Consider the following 21,864-nt stretch of genomic DNA (forward strand, 5'->3'; position numbering starts at 1 on the left):
GTTTTTGTCCTGTCTGTCTGTCTGTCCAAAACTTTAACCTTGGTTAAAGTTTGATAACTTTTGCAATATTGAACATACCAACTTGATATTTACCATGCATGTGTATCTCATGGAGCTGCTCATTTTGAGTGGTGAAAAGTCAAGGTCAAGGTCATCCTTCAAGGTAAAAGGTCAAATATCATTGTATTTTTCTTTCCTAAAACTTTAACCTTCGTTAAAGTTTTATCATAACTTTTTAAATATTGAACACAGCAACTTCATATTTGGCATGCATGTGTATCTCGTGGAGCTGCACATTTTGAGTGGTGAAAGGTCAAGGTCAACCTTCAAGGTAAAAGGTCAAAATATAAAAAACATAAATTTTCATAACTTTTTATGTCCCCCACCACTATAGTGGGGGACATTATTTTTTTGCCCTGTCTGTTGGTTTGTTTGTTGTTATGTTTGTTTGCCCCAACTTTAACATTTGCCATAACTTTTGCAATATTGAAGATAGCAACTTGATATTTGGCATGCATGTGTATCTCATGGAGCTGCACATTTTGAGTGGTGAAAGGTCAAGGTAAAGGTCATCCTTCAAGGTCAAAGGTCAAATATATGGGTCAAAATCACTCATTTAATGTAGCTTTTCCAATATTGAAGCTAGCAACTTGATATTTGACATGCATGTGTATCTCATGGAGCTGCACATTTTGAGTGGTGAAAGGTCAAGGTCATCCTTCAAGGTCAAAGGTCATATATATTGGGACATAGTGTTTCACAAACACATCGCTTGTTTAATATTGAACACAGCAACTTAATATTTGGCATGCATGTGTATCTCGTGGAGCTGCACATTTGAGTGGTGAAAGGTCAAGGTAAAGGTCATCCTTTAAGGTCAAAGGTCAAAAATAAAAAGAATTGTTTTCATTTCTCCATTCAATCTCTTACTTACTTCTCGTGGAGCTGCACATTTTGAGTGGTGAAAGGTCAAGGTCAACCTTCAAGGCATACATGCCAGCATTTGTCGGGTCCAAATCGGGACTTTCCATAAAAATTGTCGGGACATTTGACCAAAAAGCGGGACACAAAAAACGATCAATCATTTTACCTTTTCTTTAGTCATTAGTCAGTATATTACTTACAAAAACTCTTAATTTCTGCCCAATATTGACGATAAATGTGTGTTCAGAATTTCGTAAACGAATACGTTCTCAATTTTCCGGAAGTAAACACACTCCATAAACTGAAAAGTGGGGTGTCCCCGTTTGCCTCGATTTGACATCCAATTAGTGCAGGGATATCCCCTTGAACATATGTAAATCGTGTGACACGATGTGAGTGCATCGAGCACTAGTCTTATTCAACCAATCGTAAATTAACTCTAAATTTAGATTGATGCAATATATACAAACTATTATCTGAAAATCCTTCAAAAACGAAAGGTAATTTGTGAGAAATATCAATGTGAATTGGTCAGCATTCAATTTGTTTGATGTACAAAATCGGTGTTTTGACAGGTTTTATAACTTTTGGTTGTATAATACACAGGATAATATTATTGTTGGACTTGATTGGGCCATGAAATACAAAAGCAGGTGGCGTTTATTTCTGTACGATACATCTTTCGATAGCAATTAGCGACCCCTATCATAAAAACACTATGGTGTGAATGCTGATTAAATCAATAAGTTGCAGATAAATCGCTGATAAGGTGTCAAAAACAACACTGGTGCACTCGAGTAGTAGAAGTGGGTTGTAAATTGGGGGCAAAAAAGGGATTAGCGATGGTAAGTTTTAGCCAGAAAGAGCTTGAAAAGCGAATTTTATTGGAAACATAGACCTAACATCGTTTTTAACGAATGTCGGGACAAATCGTCTCATATCAGGATGCCTGGACAAAGAGCCCAAAATCAGGGCTGTCCCGCCGAGATCGGGACGTGTGGCATGTATGCTTCAAGGTCAAAGGTCAAAAAATAAAAAACATAAATTTTCATAACTTTGTATGCCCCCGCTCAAATGATCGGGAGCATATTGTTTTTGGCCTGTCTGTCTGTCAATCCGTCATTCTGTCCCAAAACTTTAACTTTACAGTAAAGTTTTGCAATAACTTTTGAAATATTGAACATAGCAACTTGATATTTGGCATGTATCTCATGGAGCTGCACATTTTGAGTGGTGAAAGGTCAAGGTCATCCTTTAAGGTCAAAGGTCAACAACAACAAAATAGCAGCGCATTAGGGGGCATTGTGTTTCTGACAAACACATTATCTTGTTTTCAAATTGAAAACCTGGTTATACTCCCATTACCATTGGTAATTGGGGCTATATAGGAGTCACTTTGTCGGTCTGTCGGTCGGTCTGAATATGGGTCATGCCGGGTCAAAAACTAGGTCACGAGTCACTTAGTGTGTTTTAAACCGAAAGTTTGTCCGGACCATAACTATGTCATTTATCGTTAGATTTTAAAACAACTTGGTACATTTGTTCACCATCATGGGACAGTGTGTTGCGTAAAAAAAATTTGTCGATATCTCCAAGGTCAAGGTCACACTTGGAGTTCAAAGGTCAAATGCTTGTCCGGGCCATAACTTTATCATTTATTGTGAGATTTTAAAATCATTTGGCAAATTTGTTCACCATCATGGGATGGTGTGTCGCGCGTAAGAATTACGTCGATATCTCGAAGGTCAAGGTCACACTTTGAGTTCAAAGATTAAAAATGGCCATAAATGAGCTTGTCTGGGCAATAACTATGTCGTTCATTGTGAGATTTTAAAATCATTTGCCACATTTGTTCAATATCATTGGACAGTGTGACACGCTAAAGAATTACGTCGATATCTCCAAGGTCAAGGTCACACTTTGAGTTCAAAGGTCAAAAATAGCCATAAATGAGCTTGTCCGGGCCATAACTATGTCTTTCATTGTGAGATTTTAAAGTCATTTGGCATATTTGTTCACCATCATTGGATGGTGTGTCGTGCGAAAGAATTATGTTGATAACTCCAAGGTCAAGGTCACACTTTGAGTTCAAAGGTCAAAAATGGCCATAAATAAGCTTGTCCGGGCCATAACTATGTTGTTCTATGTGAGATTTTAAAATCATTTGGCACATTTGTTCACCATTATTGGGCAGTGTGTCGCGCGAAAGAATAACGTCGATATCTGCAACGTCAAGGTCACCCTGTGAGTTCAAAGGTCAAAAATGGCCATAAATGATCTTGTCCGGGCCATAACTATGTCATTTATTGTGAGATTTTAAAAATACCTGGTACATTTGTTCACAATTATTGGACAATGTGTCATGCGAAAGAATTATGTCGATAACTCCAAGGTCAAGGTCACACTTGGAGTTCAAAAGTAAAAAAAATGGCCATAAATTTGGATGGCATGTCATGCGAAAGAATTCAAGAGTTCAAAGGTCGAAATGGCCATAAATGATAATGGCATTATAATTCTTAAAAATCGCCATAAATTTGATTCTCTTGTTTTGTGAAGACAGCATGCAAAATAGTCTGTGTCAATGCGGCACGTGGGGGTATACGTCACGTCTGTGACAAAGCTCTTGTTTTATGACAATTTTGTTTAAGGTTATATTACACTAACTCGATTCCCATAGGGTCCCATTATAAAACTGACAACTTTCAAAGAATTGTTCATGCCTTTCGGACGTATTTATTTTTCTGAACCTGGTATCATTTCAAAGATGGATCTGTCCTCTTCCAATAATTAAAATCAAAAACATACCATCTCGCAGCTTCTAAGAAAGTTATTTGCTGTCAAATGCACCCTTGGTAGACATGTCTTACATTGTTAAATGGCTTTTATTTAAGAAGAGAAAAGGAACTCTTTAGAAATAGGCACTACTTTCGAATGGACCGCAGAGGGATACACAATGATTTAGTGTAATGTAACCTTAAAAGTGGGACGAACCGTCCAATGCCTACCTACACAAATATCAGTGGCATGAACTGGAAGTGGCACGCTACGTCCATCACCCGATCCACCCATTCCTATCGATATGAACATATCGGCACATTAATATAGCCAAATGATGTGATATTCTATTAAAGACAAAATGTTAAACAATGTCGAGACAGTTTTTCACAGAATTTGTATCTTATACCAGTAAATATTAATTTGGTTATTAATGTCTTGCCACTCAAGCTAGTCTTCTACTTGGTGCATTGGTCTACTGTAGAATGTCTTATCTTTGTCTTTAATCTCAGTTGACGGGAAAATATCCATTTCCAAGGATTACAGTACTGTGCTTTAAAGTATAGTAAATATCTATTGATAACCAAGGGGGTGAACTTGTATTATGAATCAGTAAGGTTTTTGCAAGATTTTTATGTTTATGTAGTAAAAATTGCTCATTGTTTAGAGCATTCTTTCAAACATGTGATACATTTTCATTCTTAAATGTAGTAATTTTTTCATGTTCACTATTGCAGACCCCACCAACCCACCGCAATAATTCCCTGGCCATAGAATTAAAACACATAGAATTAAAACACAGTACACAATAAAAAGTAATCATATGAATTTTGTTTTTCTCGCTTAAACTGCAATATAGAAAAGAATGCATATAAATTACATAGTAAAACTAGTCCTAATTAGTGGGTTTTAATGGTAGGAACAGAATAATGCAACTGGTCCATTGCATCTAAATAAACGGCATAAAAATACATATACAAGTAACATATACAATAATCTTAGACCGCACAACATTTTACAAATATATCAACATTCTGCATTAAGTAAGGGCTTTGAAGCCTTCTTTCCACGAGGCTCTCAAATAGTTGTTTTTAACGAGTTTGGATGAATCGGAATTTATCATTGTTGCTATGCTCAGAGACAATTGTGTGTCTCATTTTAACCCTTCTGCATCTTAACCATCAGTGCCTGATCGGAGACCACATTTAGTGGTCATTCTTCATGAAACTTGGTCATAACATTTGTTTCCATGATAATGAAACTAAGTCACTTGGTTAAATAAAAAAAGAATAGTGTGAAAGCTTGTTTACACTATCTGCTAGGAACAGTATAGTTCTTTGGGATTTGTGTTTCAGAGAAGATCTCATGCACCAAGTCAACTGAATTTGGAAGGGAATACAGCGTTGCTTGCCCCAGATCTGCACAAATCAACTTGTGTAAGTTCACCACTTATTCTACATTCTATATCACTCGCCCTCTCATATTGATTACTCATATTTTGCTCCTGGCGAATGCAATATCTTAACTTGGGTGATCAAATTTTCTGATCAGTCAGTGCTTTGAATGTATAAACAAAAGCGTTAAAGGCACTACAGTTGTTTGCTTTTTCAACATATTTAATATTACAGTCACAGGACATGAAGTTCGACTTTTTAACATAGGCCAATCAAATGGCCACGAACAATGCAAACACCGATGTTATTTACTTTTAATGGTCTACAGTAGTGAGATTTTGAAAAAACAGCAAGGAGGAAAATGACATTGATTTACCATGTCTCATAATTTTATACAGGATTCACACAAACTCCAATTACAAAGATGAAAAAAGATATTCAACATATATCTAAGTTGGCCCTAAGGAAAAGTCGGTGAGTCTGACAAAGAATGAACCACAACATAATAAATGTATTGGTATCAACAAGCATTGTTTTAAATTCTCAATCTAACCACATTAAAAAAATATTGTATATTTTTCGCCTGAAATTAAATGCTTTATTTAATGTATTTCCATTTCTTTTTTGTTCATTTTCATAAACTGACATGTAACTCCTCTACTCTCCCACCGGTAACCAATATGTTTATGAACGTACCATCTTCTGCAATGTTTAAGTCGTAAATTAGCATGTTTTTAACCAGGTTTTCCGAAGGAAAAAACTGGTTATTAGATTGGCGAATGCGGGCTGGCTGGCTGGCTGGCGGGCTGGCTGGCTGGCGGGCTGGCGGAATAAGCTTGTCCAGGCCATAACTATGTCGTTCATTGTCAGATTTTAAAATCATTTGGCACATTTGTTCACCATCATTGGACGGTGTGTCGCGCGAAATAATTACGTCGATATCTCCAAGGTCAAGGTCACACTTTGAGTTCAAAGGTCAAAAATGGCCATAAATGAGCTTGTCCGAGCCATAACTATGTCGTTCATCGTCAGATTTTAAAATCATTTGGCACATTTGTTCACCATCATTGGACGGTGTGTCACGCGAAATAATTACGTCGATATCTCCAAGGTCAAGGTCACACTTTGAGTTCAAAGGTCAAAAATGGCCATAAATGAGCTTGTCCTGGCCATAACTATGTCATTCATTGTGAGATTTTAAAATCATTTGGCACATTTGTTCACCATCATGGGACGGTGTGTCCCACGAAAGAATCACGTCAATATCTCCAATGTCAAGGTCGCCACGACTAAAAATAGATTTAAAAAAAAAAAAAAAAACTTACAAAGGGGGTTAATTTTTTTTGGTCATTTCAAAAGTTCAGTTTGAGTTTTCTCCCTTTATCAGATTTTTTTTTCACAATGAAAACCTGGTTTTGTGACAATTTTGTCCCTTGTTTCTATAGTTTCAATGGGTCAATACTACCTCATCAAGTGCATTTATTCTGATTTAAATTTTTCATCATATAATACTACATGAACTGAATGGCATGTCTATATTTAGTTACAGCACCAGGTTTGTTGCAACATGCATGCTTTTCATGCATTAAACTTGACAGACCACAGCAACAATTTTACACTCTTATAAAAACACGTTTTTTTTGCGTACTAAGGGACTTTAATCAGCAAATATTAACTCATGGCTTTAGAAAGGCGAAATATACATGTACTGAAATTAAATTTATATCTGGTAGATTCTTTAAAGGTTTTTGTTTTCACAACTTACTCCCCATAAGGATTCAATTGCTCACCATATGCTTTTAGGTTTTCATAAGTCAGGCCTTTTCCGCCCTATGCCACGGGTCCGAATATCGGCAACATTCCCAATGCAAATCTGGGTGTTTTTTCCCAATTGAAAAAAAAATCCCAATTCCAAAAAAAACTTTTTTTTAAACCTTTAAATATATAAGTTAACCTGATCCAGTGTAGAAAATAGTGCATAATTAAATTATCTGTTGCCTTGAATTTGTTTTAAAAACAGTAAAATATGTTAAATTGATTATTTAAGACTTTCCTTATTTTCCCCAAAATTTGGCATTCCGCGCTCTTTTTTTCCCTCACAAAAGGCCAGGCCCTTTCCCCAAAATCAGATAAAAAACCTGCACTTATCACACATGTTCATAATATTTTGAAACAATTTAATAATATGTTATCAAAACAGTCGTTATTTACCAGTTAACGGCATCTTTGAAACATAAGAAACACTATTTACATGCGATTATTTTTCCCAATTGAGCCAGTTTTGCGAATAATTTTTTTCCCAAAATGGGGTTTTTCATGATGCGAAATTCCCAAAATTCCAGTGTGGCGTTTTCCCAAAATGGAGCGGAAAAGGCCTGTAAGTAACTATTGTTTATAGTTAAAAGGTGCGAGGATGATGACCAATATTGTCTTTAATGTACTATAGTAATTACTGTTTATTATTACGTAAATGGAAAACCTGTAAGTATTTGTTAAACAATCTGAGGTAAACGCTTACTTCTTTGACCGATGTCAATCAAAGTTAATAGTCAACAGTTAACCCCGCCCTCATTATCATTCTCGGAACCGATTGGACAGTGAACATTACAGTTTGGCGACTAGAAAATAAGCTGAGAATTTCTCGTGGCGCATCTGTGTCAGCACACATGACTCTGTAATGTGGCTTGAATATTCAATATTCATCATGCTGTCTCTTATCAGTGGATTATCTATTACCCCATGGGGCATTTATGGCAATTATGCTTTGGAAAAGGTACATAGTGCTCCTTTAAAGTATGTGTGTAATTCAGAAGAGTATTAACAGGTCATCGCTGAGTCTTCATTACTACATTATGTGCAGCCTTGCCCCTGTGACCATTCATGAAAAAATTGCAACCGCGCGTTTGTAATATCAAGTCCCCACACTGATCCGACATTTTTCTAACCGTTCAAACGCACTTTTCTGAGAAAATACAAATGAGCAGGCTCCCTACTTTATCCCATTAAAAATAGTGAAATATTTAAAAAAAGATCCTTACAAATGTCAACTGGGTCGCACTTTATTCTCCCAACACAGATCCGAAAAAGTCACGTGGTATAGGCACCGTGTATAGTAAAACCTTGTTAACACTATTGAGGCCATATTTATTGTCCGATCATAATGAAACTTGGTCAGAAGATTCGTTCCAATAATATCTTGGACGAGTTCGAAAATGGTTCTGGTTGGTTGAAAAACATGGCCCCAATCGGGCGAGGCCTTTTTATGCCCCCGGATTGAAAATCGGGGGCATATTGTTTTTGGCCTATCTGTCTGTCTGTCTGTCTGTCTGTCTGTCGGTCTGTCATTGTGTCTGTTTTTGGCTTTTCTGTCTGTCTGTCTGTCTGTCTGTCTGTCTGTCTGTCTGTCTGTCTGTCTGTCTGTCTGTCAGACATGTCTGTCTGTCTGTCTGTGTCTGTCTGTCTGTCCGTCCGTCCGTCCGTCCTTCCATCCGTCCGTCCGTCTGTCTGTGTCCCAAAACTTTAACCTTCGTTAAAGTTTTGCAATAACTTTTGCATTATTGAAGATAGCAACTTGATATTTGGCATGCATGTGTATGTCATGGAGCTGCACATTTTGAGTGGTGAAAGGTCAAGGTCATCCTTCAAGGTCAAAGGTCAAATATATGGCTTCAAAGCAGCGCAATAGGGGGCATTGTGTTTCTGACAAACACATTTCTTGTTCCTGATATGGCTAAAGTAAAACCTTGTTAACACTGTAGAGACCACATTATTGTCCGATCTTCATGAAACTTGGTCAGAAGATTTGTCCCAATTATATCTTGGACCAATTTGGCAATGGTTCTGGTTGGTTGAAAAACATGGCGGCCATTGGGCAGGGCATTTTTATGCCCCCTTTCGAAGAAAATGGGGTATATAGTTTTCGCTCTGTCAGTCTGTCACTCTTTTCGTGTCCGCTCTCTAATTCAAATAGTTTTCATCCGATCTTTACCAAACTTGGTCAGAAGTTGTATCTAGACAATATCTAGGTCAAGTCCGAATATGGGTCATGCCAGGTCACAAACTAGGTCAGGGGGTCACTTAGTGCATTTCAAGGATTTAGTATTTAGGTTTCCAAAAATGCTCATAACTTCTATCAAAGTGTTTATAAGGGGCCTACGTCATCCTATGGTGACAGCTCTTGTTCCTTATTTGTCCAATCTTCATCAAACTTGGTCAGAAGACTTGTCTCAATGATATCTTGGAAGAGTTCGAAAATGGTTTTGGTCTGTTAAAAACGGGGCCGCGAGGGAGCGGGGCATTTCACCTTTTATGGCTATAGTAAAAACGTGTTTACTTTCTAAAAGGCCCATTTATGGTCTAATCTTTATGAAACTTGGTCAGATCATTTTGTTCTGATGATATCTTAAGAGATTTAAAATGGTTCCGGTTGTTTGAAAAACATGGCCGCTATAGGGCGGGGCATTTTTAACCAGGTTTTCCGAAGGAAAAAACTGGTTATTAGATTGGCGAATGCGGGCGGGCTGGCTGGCTGGCTGGCGGGCGGACGGAACAAGCTTGTCCGGGCCATAACTATGTTGTTCATTGTCATATTTTAAAATCATTTGGCACATTTGTTCACCATCATTGGACGGTGTGTCGCGCGAAATAATTACGTCGATATCTCCAAGGTCAAGGTCACACTTTGAGTTCAAAGGTCAAAATTGGCAATAAATGAGCTTGTATGGGCCATAACTATGTCATTCATTGTGAGATTTTACAATTATTTGGCACATTTGTTCACCATCATGGGACGGTGTGTCGCACGAAAGAATCACGTCAATATCTCCAATGTCAAGGTCACCACAACTTAAAATATATTTATTTTGAAACAAACTTACAAAGGGGGTTAATTTTGTTTGTTCATTTCAAAAGTTCAGTTTGAGTTGTCTCCCTTAATCAGATTTTTTTTCACAATGAAAACCTGGTTTTGTGACAATTTTGTCCCTTGTTCCATATATATTGCTATATACTTCTATAGTAAAACCTTGTAAACACTCTAGTTTCACTTGTAAGTCACATATGCACCGCATGAAATGTGTGATATTAATTGCACGTGTATTCAAACCACACGTGAATGTTCGTCAATAAACATTTTACTATGGGAGATCACAACATTTGTGTCCTCACATTGCTTATTATGAGTTTATTTTTATGCCCCCTTTTGAAGAAAAGGGGGTATATAGTTTTTGCACTGTCAGTCAGTCTGTCTGTCAGTCTGTCACACTTTTCGTGTTCGCTCTCTAATTCAAATAGTTTTCATCCGATCTTTACGAAACTTGGTCAGAAGTTGTATCTAGACAATATCTAGGTCATGTTCGAATATGGGTCATGCCGGGTCAAAAACTAGGTCATGGGGTCGAAAAAACATATCCAAGGGAAGTAATAAGCTTTAAATGGACATAATTATCTGAGCTGCCAAATTATATCTTTTTGTTAAATAAATCAAAGCGGCGCAGTAGGCAAAGTTTTCTGACAAACACATCGTGGTAAAAGGTCAAGGTCATCCTTCAAGGTCTAAGGTCAAAAATACAAATCCAAGGGAAGTAATAAGCTTTAAAGGGAGATAATTATTCAATATTGAACATAGCAACTTGATATTTGGCATGCATGTGTATCTCATGGAGCTGCACATTTTGAGTGGTGAATCTACAGTCACGGTAGTGGCTTTAAATTATTTTCTACTAAAAATAGAGATTTGTTAGAGACAATAATTTTCAAGGGAAGTAATTTATATAATTATTAATCTCAGATTTTATATTTCCTTACCAGGAATTTAAGTTCTTTTCACAGTATACTGTACAGATTTTTTATTTTGATTATTTATAACTCAAATGATTGATTTGTCAATTTTTTTTTTTAATGATATAATTATCATTTCTTTCCTGTACTAATTTGTGAATGGTAGGGTTCATTACATACCTGTGGACTTATGTCCATAGATACATGATGAACTCTGGCTATGATCTCTTTGATAAACCACAGGCCTTGGTTGTCAGTGATGTCTGACTAGGTCATTTTTGACTGTCTACAGACCCCCTCCCCCCCCCCCTGGTTGGATTGGACAAAATCCAAGGGAAGTAATAAGCTTTAAAGGGAGAAGATTTCTATACCTGCCAAATGATATAAAGAAATTTTTATTTCAAAGCGCGCAGTAGGGGGCATTGTGTTTCTGACGAACACAGCGAGATGCGCAGGCTAGACCATACATGTAGCCACGCTAACCGCATATGGCACATGACCCATTTTTCGCATGGCGCGTGTCTATGAAAATATCTTTGTTTCTTATTAATGGAACTTCTTAGAACAATACTTTTCAATAGAAAAATCAAATCAAACTGTATTATTTATAGCAAACTTGCAAATTTGGGTATCCTATTCAGTCTTTCAAGAACTATTTCCTGACTGAACGAGTACGTAAAACAAATTTGTGGTTAGAAAATGAAACGATTTCAGTCTTATCATGACACTATATTATTTCGGAAGTTTTTTTTCCTCATATTGAAAGCATTACTGTGTTATCAACGTTTATCGATAGTCGATTATGTCTACCCCGAACGATTTAGTGACCGAGTACCAAGTCAAAATGCGAAGTATTATTTTAACATATAACACATAATGCACACAATAATATTGAAAATGATCAAAACAAACAGTTTTGTTGTTTTCTGTTGAGTTTTAGCAAATATAGATATATTATTTCAGATTTTCATGAATTTTCCCAATGAACTGCATTTTACTTATCATTATGAAACAATAATGAAATGGAATTTATATTCGTATTAAAATAAAACATTTTTCTTTTTAATATTTTTTTCTTTACACAATTAAATAATGGTTTTATTGATCACTTAGTAAAATAGTATTGGATTTTTCCATTTTTCTCCGGTTGATCTAAAAATAATTGGCCGTTATTAAGGTTGGTAACTAATAGCCTCATCTGCGAACATTTATGTGTATATTTCAGCGTTCATTTAGATGTCCTGCTGTGTCTTCGCGAATGCATCTACCGTAATTACTCAATGTTTTCAGACACTTAAATATAATTAACAAAATTTGTGTCCGAAAACTTAGATACAGAAAATATTCACAAAATACAGGTGTCCGAAAACTGAGAGTCGAAAATTGTAGTGTCCGAAAATAGCGTCAATTGTAACAATGACTACCGGTAATAGCACGCGCTTGTAGAATACCATGCCGTATATTATAAATTACAGTTATATATGTTTGCACTGCATTTTAAATAATTTTAAATGCTTAATTTATTTGACAGAAAGTTACTTCAAGGTTTACTTTGACCAACGAGTTCAAAGATGAGCATGTGATGTACGGATACTCGCTAGTATGAACCTGTAATTAAGGCAATAAATAAAGCAAATTATGAATTCTTTGTTTGTTAATTTCCGATACTTGTTGTCTAACACCTTCAATTGTTCGTAAAACTTTCAATAGGGTGCGTCACACTTTGAAGCGTTTAGTATTTGTCACAGTTATTTTACTGAGAAGGGGTAGTACCATTGCGGTAGATAATTGAACTGTTAATTGGCACTACCCCTGGTAATTGTCATAACGCTTATGCTATCGGGCGAAACCATTGTTTAATACCGGTTTACAAGGTTATTTACCCAATAACGCAAATGTAATGGTCCGTTGCCCTCAGGCATGCACCTGCCATGTTTTATGATGTTTAATCTGGTTGTAAAACCCCATGATCGAAGTGTCATTAGAAATTGAAAACAGAACCGAAATTTGGTAAACTAGCGCTGTCCTAAAACTTAGAGACATTGATTATGGACGAAAACTCGTGTGTCCGAAAATTAAGAGTCACGAAAAATAATTATTTTTGCTAAAAAAGAGGTGTCCGAAAACTTAAGTGTCCGAAAACATAGAGTAATTACGGTATTGGCTGACTTGCCACTGTGACCTTTAATGAGAGCTGTGTTATGCAATTATAACGTAACACAAGGTGGACTATTTTCATTGGGCAAAAATGTAAAGTATACTCTTCCAAGCCACAAATTCTTTCTCCACGTGACCAGCATAATGCCCTACTTTTAATTACATTAAGTATACCTCCGCGAACTATTTCTTTGCACGGTGAATAGTAGTGATCAGCATACAAAGTTTCACAACCCCACTATTTACCTTAGTTGCTCTTGGTAAATACTAGACTAAAAATGCTAGTCTGATGACCTAGGGCTATATGATACTATTATAAGAACCTACGCTCTAATGTTTAGCGCCAAGACGTCACGTGCATTTACGCATTTTACGTCATATTATAGACGTCATAATGGTCATTGATAAAAACATTATTTGTACAACATTTGTGGACAACATCACAATCGGTATAATTACTTTATTTATTTATTTATTATAATGTATTAATTAATTAATTGTTATATGTATTTATTGACGTGTGCATGTTTTGTGTAAATGTAATTTAAATGAGTTGTTAGAATAATAATTATTATTATTTTACACTGCTTATTATTATATTGTTATAATTTGAATTTATTTGTGTTTAGAGAATCTTCTACGTCTACGTCGTATGTATGAGAAATAAATCGATAGAAAGACGCATGTCTCTGTGATGATTTGTTCCAAATGAACTGAATAACTTACAACTATAATAAAGTGTTGATTTTATTGTTCATTACTAAAACCAGTCAAATTGTGTGTCAGCGGGGGTTATATTTAGATTTACTGTTTTTTCCACCAGCACAATATGAAAATAATCTTCATTGCTACACTGTAATTACTCTTAGGTCATTATAAATACGTTATTTGGTAAATAACTATATATACTGGTAATAGACAATGGTTTAATAAACAGCTTTAAGTTAAACATATATAAATGTTATTTATATTATACGGTGTAGTATTTTATAAGCACATGGTATTATTTATTGAAACAATCTACGCTATACTATTATACAGACTGCACACACCTAATAAGATCATAAATGCAATAATTATACTCCCACAAACGAAGTTTAGGGGGGTATATAGGAGTGAGCTTGTCTGTTGGTCGGTCGGTCTGTCTGTCTGTATTAAGTGTCTGCTTTCTAATTCAAGTTGTTTTCATCTGATCTTCACCAAACTTGGTCAGATGTTGTATCTAGATGATGTCAAGGTCAAGTTCGAATATGGGTCATGCCGGGTCAAAAACTAGATCACCGGGTCACTTAGTGCATTTTAAACATTCAGCATGGTGTCGGCTCTCTAATTCAAGTAGTTTTCATCTGAGCTTCACCACACTTGGTCAGAAGTTGTATCTAGATGATGTGTAGGTAAAGTTCGAACATGAGCCATGCTGGGTCAAAAACTAGGTTACGGGGGTCGCTTAGCGCGTTTTAAACATTGAGCATGGTGTCTGCTGTTTTATGTGAAATATTCTATGTCAATGCGGCATGTGGAGGTATTTGTCACGTCTGTGGCAAAGCTTTAGTTGTATACTGTCTCTAAATTTTAGAACATCTGGGTTTGTTTTTTCAATTTTGTTTATTTTTATATGCCCGTTTTTCAAAACAGAAGGTATTATAGTTTCCCCCTTTGCAGGCCCACAGCAGTTTCCGCTCTCTATTTCAAATAGTTGTCATCCAATCTTCACCAAACTTGGTCAGAAGTTGTATGTATACAATATGTAGGTCAAGTGTAAGTATGGGTCATGCCGGGTTTAAAACTAGGTCACTGGCTCACTTAGTGCATTTCAAGGATTTAGCATGGTGTCTGCTCTCTAATTGAAGTAGTTTTCATCAGATCTTCATCAAATTTGGTCAGTAGTTGTTTCTAGACAATATCTAGGTCAAATTTGAATATGGGTCATGCCAGGTCAAAAATTAGGTCACGGGGTCATTTTTAATGCATTTCAAGGGTTTAGCATGGTGTCTGCTCTCTAATTGAAGTAGTTTTCATCTGATCTTCACCAAATTTGGTCAGAGGTTGTGACTAAATGATATCTAGGTCAAGATCAAATATGGGTCATGCCGGGTCAAAAACTATGTCACGAGGTCACTTATTGCATTTCAAGCATTTATCATGGTGTCCGCTCTCTAATTGAAGTAGTTTTCATCCGATCTTCACCAAATTTGGTCAGTAATTGTATCTAGACAATATCTAGGTCAAGTTCGAATATGGGTCATGACGGGTAAAAAACTAGGTCACTTAGTGCATTTCAAGCATTTAGCATGGTGTCCTCTCTCTTATTGAAGTAGTTTTTATCTGATCTTCACCAAATTTGGTCAGAAGTTGTATCTAGACAATATCTAGGTCAAGTTCCATTATGGGTCATGCTGGGTAAAAAACTAGGTCATGGGGTCACTTAGTGCATTTCAAGGATTTAGCATGGTGTCAGCTCTCTAATTGGAGTAGTTTTCATCTGATCTTTACCAAATTTGGTCAGAAGTTGTGTCTAAATGATATCTAGGTCAAGTTAAAATATGGGTCATTATGGGTAAAAAACTAGGTCACTTAGTGCATTTCAAGCATTAACATGGTGTCCAAAACCTTCAAAGGGGCGTATCTTGTGACAGTTTGGCACTCTTGTTGGATTTTTGTATCTAAATTAACGGACAAACACAAAGTGTCTGAAAACTAAGAGTAGTTACAGTCAGTTTTTTTGTTCACTATTTTGGGAATGGGACTGGGTCCCTTTGGATTGGAAAAAATCACTGCATTTTGACTAAAATGATGAAATAAGTGTTGTTTTTATTTTGCTAACATATGCTCCAAAATTGAGAATACTTTCAATATGGTATTAACTAAGGTTCAACTTACTGAGCTGGATGGGGACTATATGGAGAGGAAAAAAAAGAGTTTTATTCGGCCCAATTCCCAATTGAAAAAAAGTATATATTTTTCCCAAATGGGGCCTAGCATGATTATCCATAGTATTGGCCCTCTTAATGAAAGCATCTAACTATTAAGAGTAAAAAGATTGAAAAACATACATGTTTAATATGTCAATCTTTAGTTTACTGTGTATTCTTGAACATAACAACAAAAACTGCACTAAAATTGGTGATGTTTTGCCAAAATACTAGCAAGACTTAGCTCCATGTAGTAATCAGTATCATGTACACCGTTTTTCATACTATCTGCCCTTCTGGTTGGTTGCTAAGGTTTGTTACTATGTGCATGTTCTTTTTAGCTCGCCTGTCACAAGTGACATGATGAGCTTATGTGACCGTGTGATGTCCGGCGTCCGTTGTGCGTGCGTGTGTCCATCAACAATTTGTTTGTGTAGACAGTAGAGGTCACAGTTTTCATCAAATCTTTATGAAATTTGTTCAGAATGTTTATCTTGATGAAATCTGGGTTGGGATTGTATTTGGGTCATCTGGTGTCAAAAACTAGGTCACTAGGTCAAACTATAGAAAAATCTTGTGTAGACAATTAAGGTCACAGTTTTCATCCAATCTTTATGAAATTTGGTCAGAATGTTTATCTTGATGAAATCTGGGTTGGGATTGTATTTGGGTCATCTGGGGTCAAAAACTAGGTCACTAGGTCAAATAATAGAAAAACCTTGTGTAGACAATAGAGGTAACAGTTTTCATCCAATCTTTATGAAATTTGGTCAGAATGTTTATCTTGATGAAATCTGGGTTGGGATTGTATTTGGGTCATCTGGGGTCAAAACCTAGGTCACTAGGTCAAATAATTGAAAAACCATGTGTATACTATAAAGGTCACAGTTTTCATCAGATCTTAATGAAATTTGGTCAGAATGTTTATCTTGATGAAATCTGGGTTAGGATTTTATTTGGGTCATCTGGGGTCAAAAACTAGGTCACTAGGTCAAATAATAGAAAAACCTTTTGTAGACAATAAAGGTCACAGTTTTCATCAGATCTTAATGAAATTTGGTCAGAATGTTTATTTTGATGAAATCTTGGTTGGGATTGTATTTGGGTCATTTGGGGTCAAAAGCTAGGTCACTAGGTCAAATAGTAGAAAAACCTAGTGTAGACAATAGAGGTCACAGTTTTCATCCAATCTTTATGAAATTTGGTCAGAATGTTTATCTTGGTGAAATCTGGGATGGGATTGTATTTGGGTCATCTGGGGTCAAAAACTAGGTCACTAGGTCAATTAATAGAAAAACCTTGTGTAGGGCATAGTTTTCATCTGATCTTAATGAAATATGGTCAGAATGTTTATCTTGATAATATCTGATTTAGGATCGTATATGAGTCACTGGGGTCAAAAATTAGGTCACTGGGCCAATTCTAGTAAAACCTTGTGTAGATGAAAGAGGTCACAGTTTTCATCACGTCGTTATGAAATTTTGTCATAATGTATTAATTAATATAATCTGGGTTGGGATTGTATAAGGGTCTGATAGAATTTAAATTGATGTAGCAAGGTTAGTCAGGTGAGCAATTCAGGGCCATCATGGCCCTCTTGTTTATAAATAGTTTCTTAATGGAAAAACGAAACTCTTGTTCATGTTTCTCTTAAATTTTTATATTTGTTTTTCGCAAATAAGCGGCTTATACAACATTAGATAAACCTACTAATAAACCAAAGAACAAACTAACACAATTATGTGTAATCATAATATCGGCCTGGATTAAAAATGACCTACTTTCAAATGAAAACTGGAAATCATGGGAAAGATCGTCATAAAAGTCATTATAATAAACAGCAAATAAATTAAAACTTCTAAAAATGGAAAAATATTAACTGTCCAGCACTTCTAGAGGGTTTTCATCAAAGGCACAATACAATGTCAGAGTAGGGCCAATACTATGAGAATAAGGGATACATATTCCCAATTGAAAGTTTCAAAAAACAAACATAATCTTTTTACATTTAGATCATCTCCCAATCAGCTCTAAAAGGTGAACCTTAGTAAATATAATAATGAAAACTCTCTATTTAGAAGCATTTGAAAGCAAAACAACAACAACAACACTAATTTCCCAATTTCAGTCAAAACACCGCGATTTTTCCCAATCCAAAGGGACTTGCCCGATTACCAAAATGGTGAAAAAAATATCGGCATATGTTTTAGATTTTCTGTTTTATTGAAGTTTTATTATACTGATACATCAAAATAAATTCTTAACCAAATACAAATATTGTTCCCCCAATTTAAAGTAAATTGACACTTTAATTTCCAATTTCATGGATATGTAGTTTACATACCTCAAATGATGCAAAAATGCTATGCACCCCTAGCTGACAGAGTACACTCCTGGTAATAAAAAAACCACCAGAGATTTATTTTGCCCCATTGGTAAAAGTACTGTTACCAGTCCAATTAAGAAGAAATAAGAGGGGAAAACCCTGAAATTGGGAAAATGTTTGTAGTGAATTCCAAATTGGGATATTGGTGTATTTGATTTGATGCTAACAAATACTTTAAAATTGAAATTAAGTGTTTTCAACTTGTCAATTATTGTATTAACTTAGGTTCAAGCCATGGAGCTGCATACTAATATTAACTTAATTATTTATTTTATTTACAACAAAAAAGAAAACCTGCCTTTGGGATTTTTTTGGACGGCAATTTGGATATTGGTAGTTTTTCCCTTGATTGGGAAACAGCAATTTTTCAGGTACTTTGTAAAGAAGGAAAAAACACTGACCATACACAGAAAATTATTGAAATAACACATCAAAATGTAACAAAAGTAACAAATGTGACAAACACAACCCCATGATTTGTTGACAAAATGATTAGTGAGCCTACCATATGTTGTTTTGCTGACTATTTCAGGGTAAGAAGTCATGCTCGTCACCTCGCCAGTTCATTTCCCCATACAGGAGGCCCCTGGAGAGCATCCCGCAAGGGCCTCAACTCTCTCCAGGCAGTCTTTCCAGTCACGTGAGTGCTAATTGCATCGTACATAAAGAAAAATACTTAATTAACTATGTTACAACATAACAAACAAGGAGTGGAGTGAAGTTTCAAACAATTAAAAATCATATTGTCGCAAACAGCAAATAGCTATCAAGTATTTCAGACAACTTTGTCTTATCCTCTGCAAATGCTTACAATATTGGCCATGCACTGTGAGGGGGTGATAATGTTCTCTTTTGACATACATAAAAATGTTTATTAAAAATTTCTTAAATGACTTGGCCCATAGCATTTATATTTTTCTTGTAAATTTCATTATAATTATACCTCACATGACCACTCTTAAGTATTTTGTCCATAGACCAAAAGTGATGTCAGAAGGTAACATTTATAATGTAACTCTGGTGGAGCTTCACATATAACAAAGTAAAACCAAAATTGTGTTAATGTGAAACTTATTATTTGATTTGCTATTGTCTATTCACTGTTTATACAAATGGTTATCCAGCAAGAAGCATATTGTTTTTGGCTTGTCTGTCATTCATTCATTGTGTGTCTCCCAAAACTTTAACCTTGGTTAAAGTTTTGCAATAACTTTTGCATTATTGAACATAGCAACTTGATATTTGGCATGCATGTGTATCTCATGGAGCTGCACATTTTAAGTGGTGAAAGGTCATGGTCATCCTTCAAGGTCAAAGGTCAAATTTATGGCTTCAAAGCGGCGCATTAGGGGGCATTGTGTTTCTGACAATCACATCTCTTGTTAAATCTGAAAACTAGGTGTTGCAGTGTCATTACATAATGACCATGCTAACTAGAATTGTAATTTGCCAAATTGATCAGAATGTTATTTTAAAATGTAGATCTATTAGTTTTTAGCTCACCTTAGCAAAAAGTGCTCAAGGTGACTTATTCTGAAACTCTATGTCCGGCGTTGCGAGGTGTATGTGGTGCCTTGTCAACTTTCAGCTTGTTACCACTCATGAGGTTTTATATTTTTTGTTATGTGCGTTATGTGACGTCTAAACTTGAGAGTAGCCTGGATTTTCCTTCACTGAACATCTATATGCTGTATAAAGATGCAGAGATGTGGCCATTGTTCTGGGGGATTTCTCTCAAATCAACTAATGAAATATTTGGATTCATTTATTTGGGTCAACTAGCAGCAAATTTCCCTAACATTTTAAAGCCTGTTGATAAAGGTCATTTAAGGTGACAAGCTGGCTAAGACAGCTTCACCAAAAAGTGGTAACTTGCCTTAACCAGCCACCTGCCTGAAACAGCAGCCATTTGACCACTTTGCTAGACTTGCTGCTTAGCACTTATTGCTTGTTTTTGTTTTTTCTGCATTTACACAGCTTATTTGTTTAAGGAACCTATCATAATATATGTGCCAACATAAACTACAATTTTCAAAGTAACTTGCATTTCTTTTCAGGAGGTCTTCATAAGAAGAATTCTCTCAAAGCCATTTAAAGTTCCTATTCCGAATTATGAAGGTATGTGACTATAAATATTGAAGAAACTATTTGTCATAAGTACACTTAACTGTTAAAAATGTATCCTTTCCGATGTTACAAGAAACTTTTTATGCTCCCCGAAAATTTTCGGGGAGCATATAGTTGCCAGTTTGTCCTTCCTTCCTTCCTTCCTTCCATACTTCCTTACTTCCGTCACACTTTTGTTACAGTTTCTCATAGCACCTTCAATACTTAACTGATCTCTTTCATATTTGGCATGTAGGTACCTTGCATGGACCTCTACCTTTTGATGAGGTTTGAGGTCACTGGGGTCAAGGTCAAGGTCACTGAGGCTAATAATAGATTTTCCGTCACACTTTTGTTACAGTTTCTCATAGCACCTTCAATACTTTACCGATCTCTTTCATATTTGGCATGTAGGTACCTTGCATGGACCTCTACCTTTTAATGAGGTTTGAGGTCACTCGGGTCAAGGTCACCGAGGCTAATAATAGATTTTTCTGTCATGCTTTTGTTACAGTTTCTCATAGCACCTTCAATACTTTACTGATCTCTTTCATATTTGGCATGTAGGTACCTTGCATGGACCTCTACCTTTTGATGAGGTTTGAGGTCACTGGGGTCAAGGTCACCAAGGCTAATAATAGATATTTCCGTCACACGTTTGTTACAGTTTCTCATAGCACCTTCAATACTTTACCGATCTCTTTCATATTTGGCATGTAGGTACCTTGCATGGACCTCTACCCTTTGATGAGGTTTGAGGTCACTGGGGTCAAGGTCACTGAGGCTAATAATAGATTTTCCGTCATGCTCTTGTTACTTTACAGATCTCTTTCATATTTTGCATGTAGGTACCTTCCATGGACCTCTACCTTTTGATGAGGTTTGAGGTCACTGGGCTCAAGGTCACAAAGGCTGATAATAGATTTTCCGTCACCCTTTTCTTACAGTTTCTCATAGGGCATTCAATACTTTACCGATCTCTTACATATTTGCCATGTAGGTACCTTGCATGTACCTCTACCTTTTGATAAGGTTTGAGGTGACTGGGGTCAAGGTCACCGAGGCTAATGAAAGATTTTTTTAGGTGGTTATTAACACATAGATTGAGAAAGCTCATCATCGGGGAGCATCCATCAGTTTCACTGATATTCTTGTTTTAATTTGGTCCCAAAAGTAGCTTTTCATGTCTTGCACAGTTTATGCATTTTATAAGCAGTATAGCTGTACTACTCGCCCATTTAAGGCTTCTAGTTATTCTCTGATAACGGTTTATTTGCAAGAGCAACATAGCACATGTATAAACTTGAAAGTTTGTTAAGGTGCAGGGTCATTGAATCAGGTTACTGCAGGTCCACTACTTTTACCTGCAATTTAGCAAAAATTATACCCCTTTTTATGCCCCCAGATCGAATTAGCGGGGGTATATTGTTTT

At 36.1% G+C, this 21,864-nt stretch overlaps 1 protein-coding gene and 1 long non-coding RNA gene across 3 annotated transcripts in view; both read left to right on the plus strand.

The window, feature by feature from the left end:
- Positions 1-21,864, plus strand: part of LOC127862914 (DNA repair and recombination protein RAD54-like) — a 170,427-nt gene that overhangs the window by 27,751 nt on the left and 120,812 nt on the right. For both annotated transcript variants that reach the window (XR_008040851.1, XM_052402188.1), the window contains exons 2-4: positions 5,055-5,135; positions 18,859-18,966; positions 20,384-20,444. Coding sequence is in view for 1 of the 2 variants with exons in the window: in XM_052402188.1 (XP_052258148.1) it covers positions 5,055-5,135; positions 18,859-18,966; positions 20,384-20,444 (250 nt within the window). In the remaining variant the exon portion in view is untranslated. The remainder of the gene's footprint in view (positions 1-5,054; positions 5,136-18,858; positions 18,967-20,383; positions 20,445-21,864) is intronic.
- LOC127862927 (uncharacterized) lies at positions 5,823-6,451 on the plus strand. Its single transcript, XR_008040858.1, has 2 exons — positions 5,823-6,042; positions 6,205-6,451. It is a non-coding gene; the product is annotated as an uncharacterized LOC127862927 (long non-coding RNA).

Source organism: Dreissena polymorpha, chromosome 16 (genome assembly GCF_020536995.1).
Source record: "Dreissena polymorpha isolate Duluth1 chromosome 16, UMN_Dpol_1.0, whole genome shotgun sequence".
NCBI lineage: Eukaryota > Metazoa > Mollusca > Bivalvia > Myida > Dreissenidae > Dreissena > Dreissena polymorpha.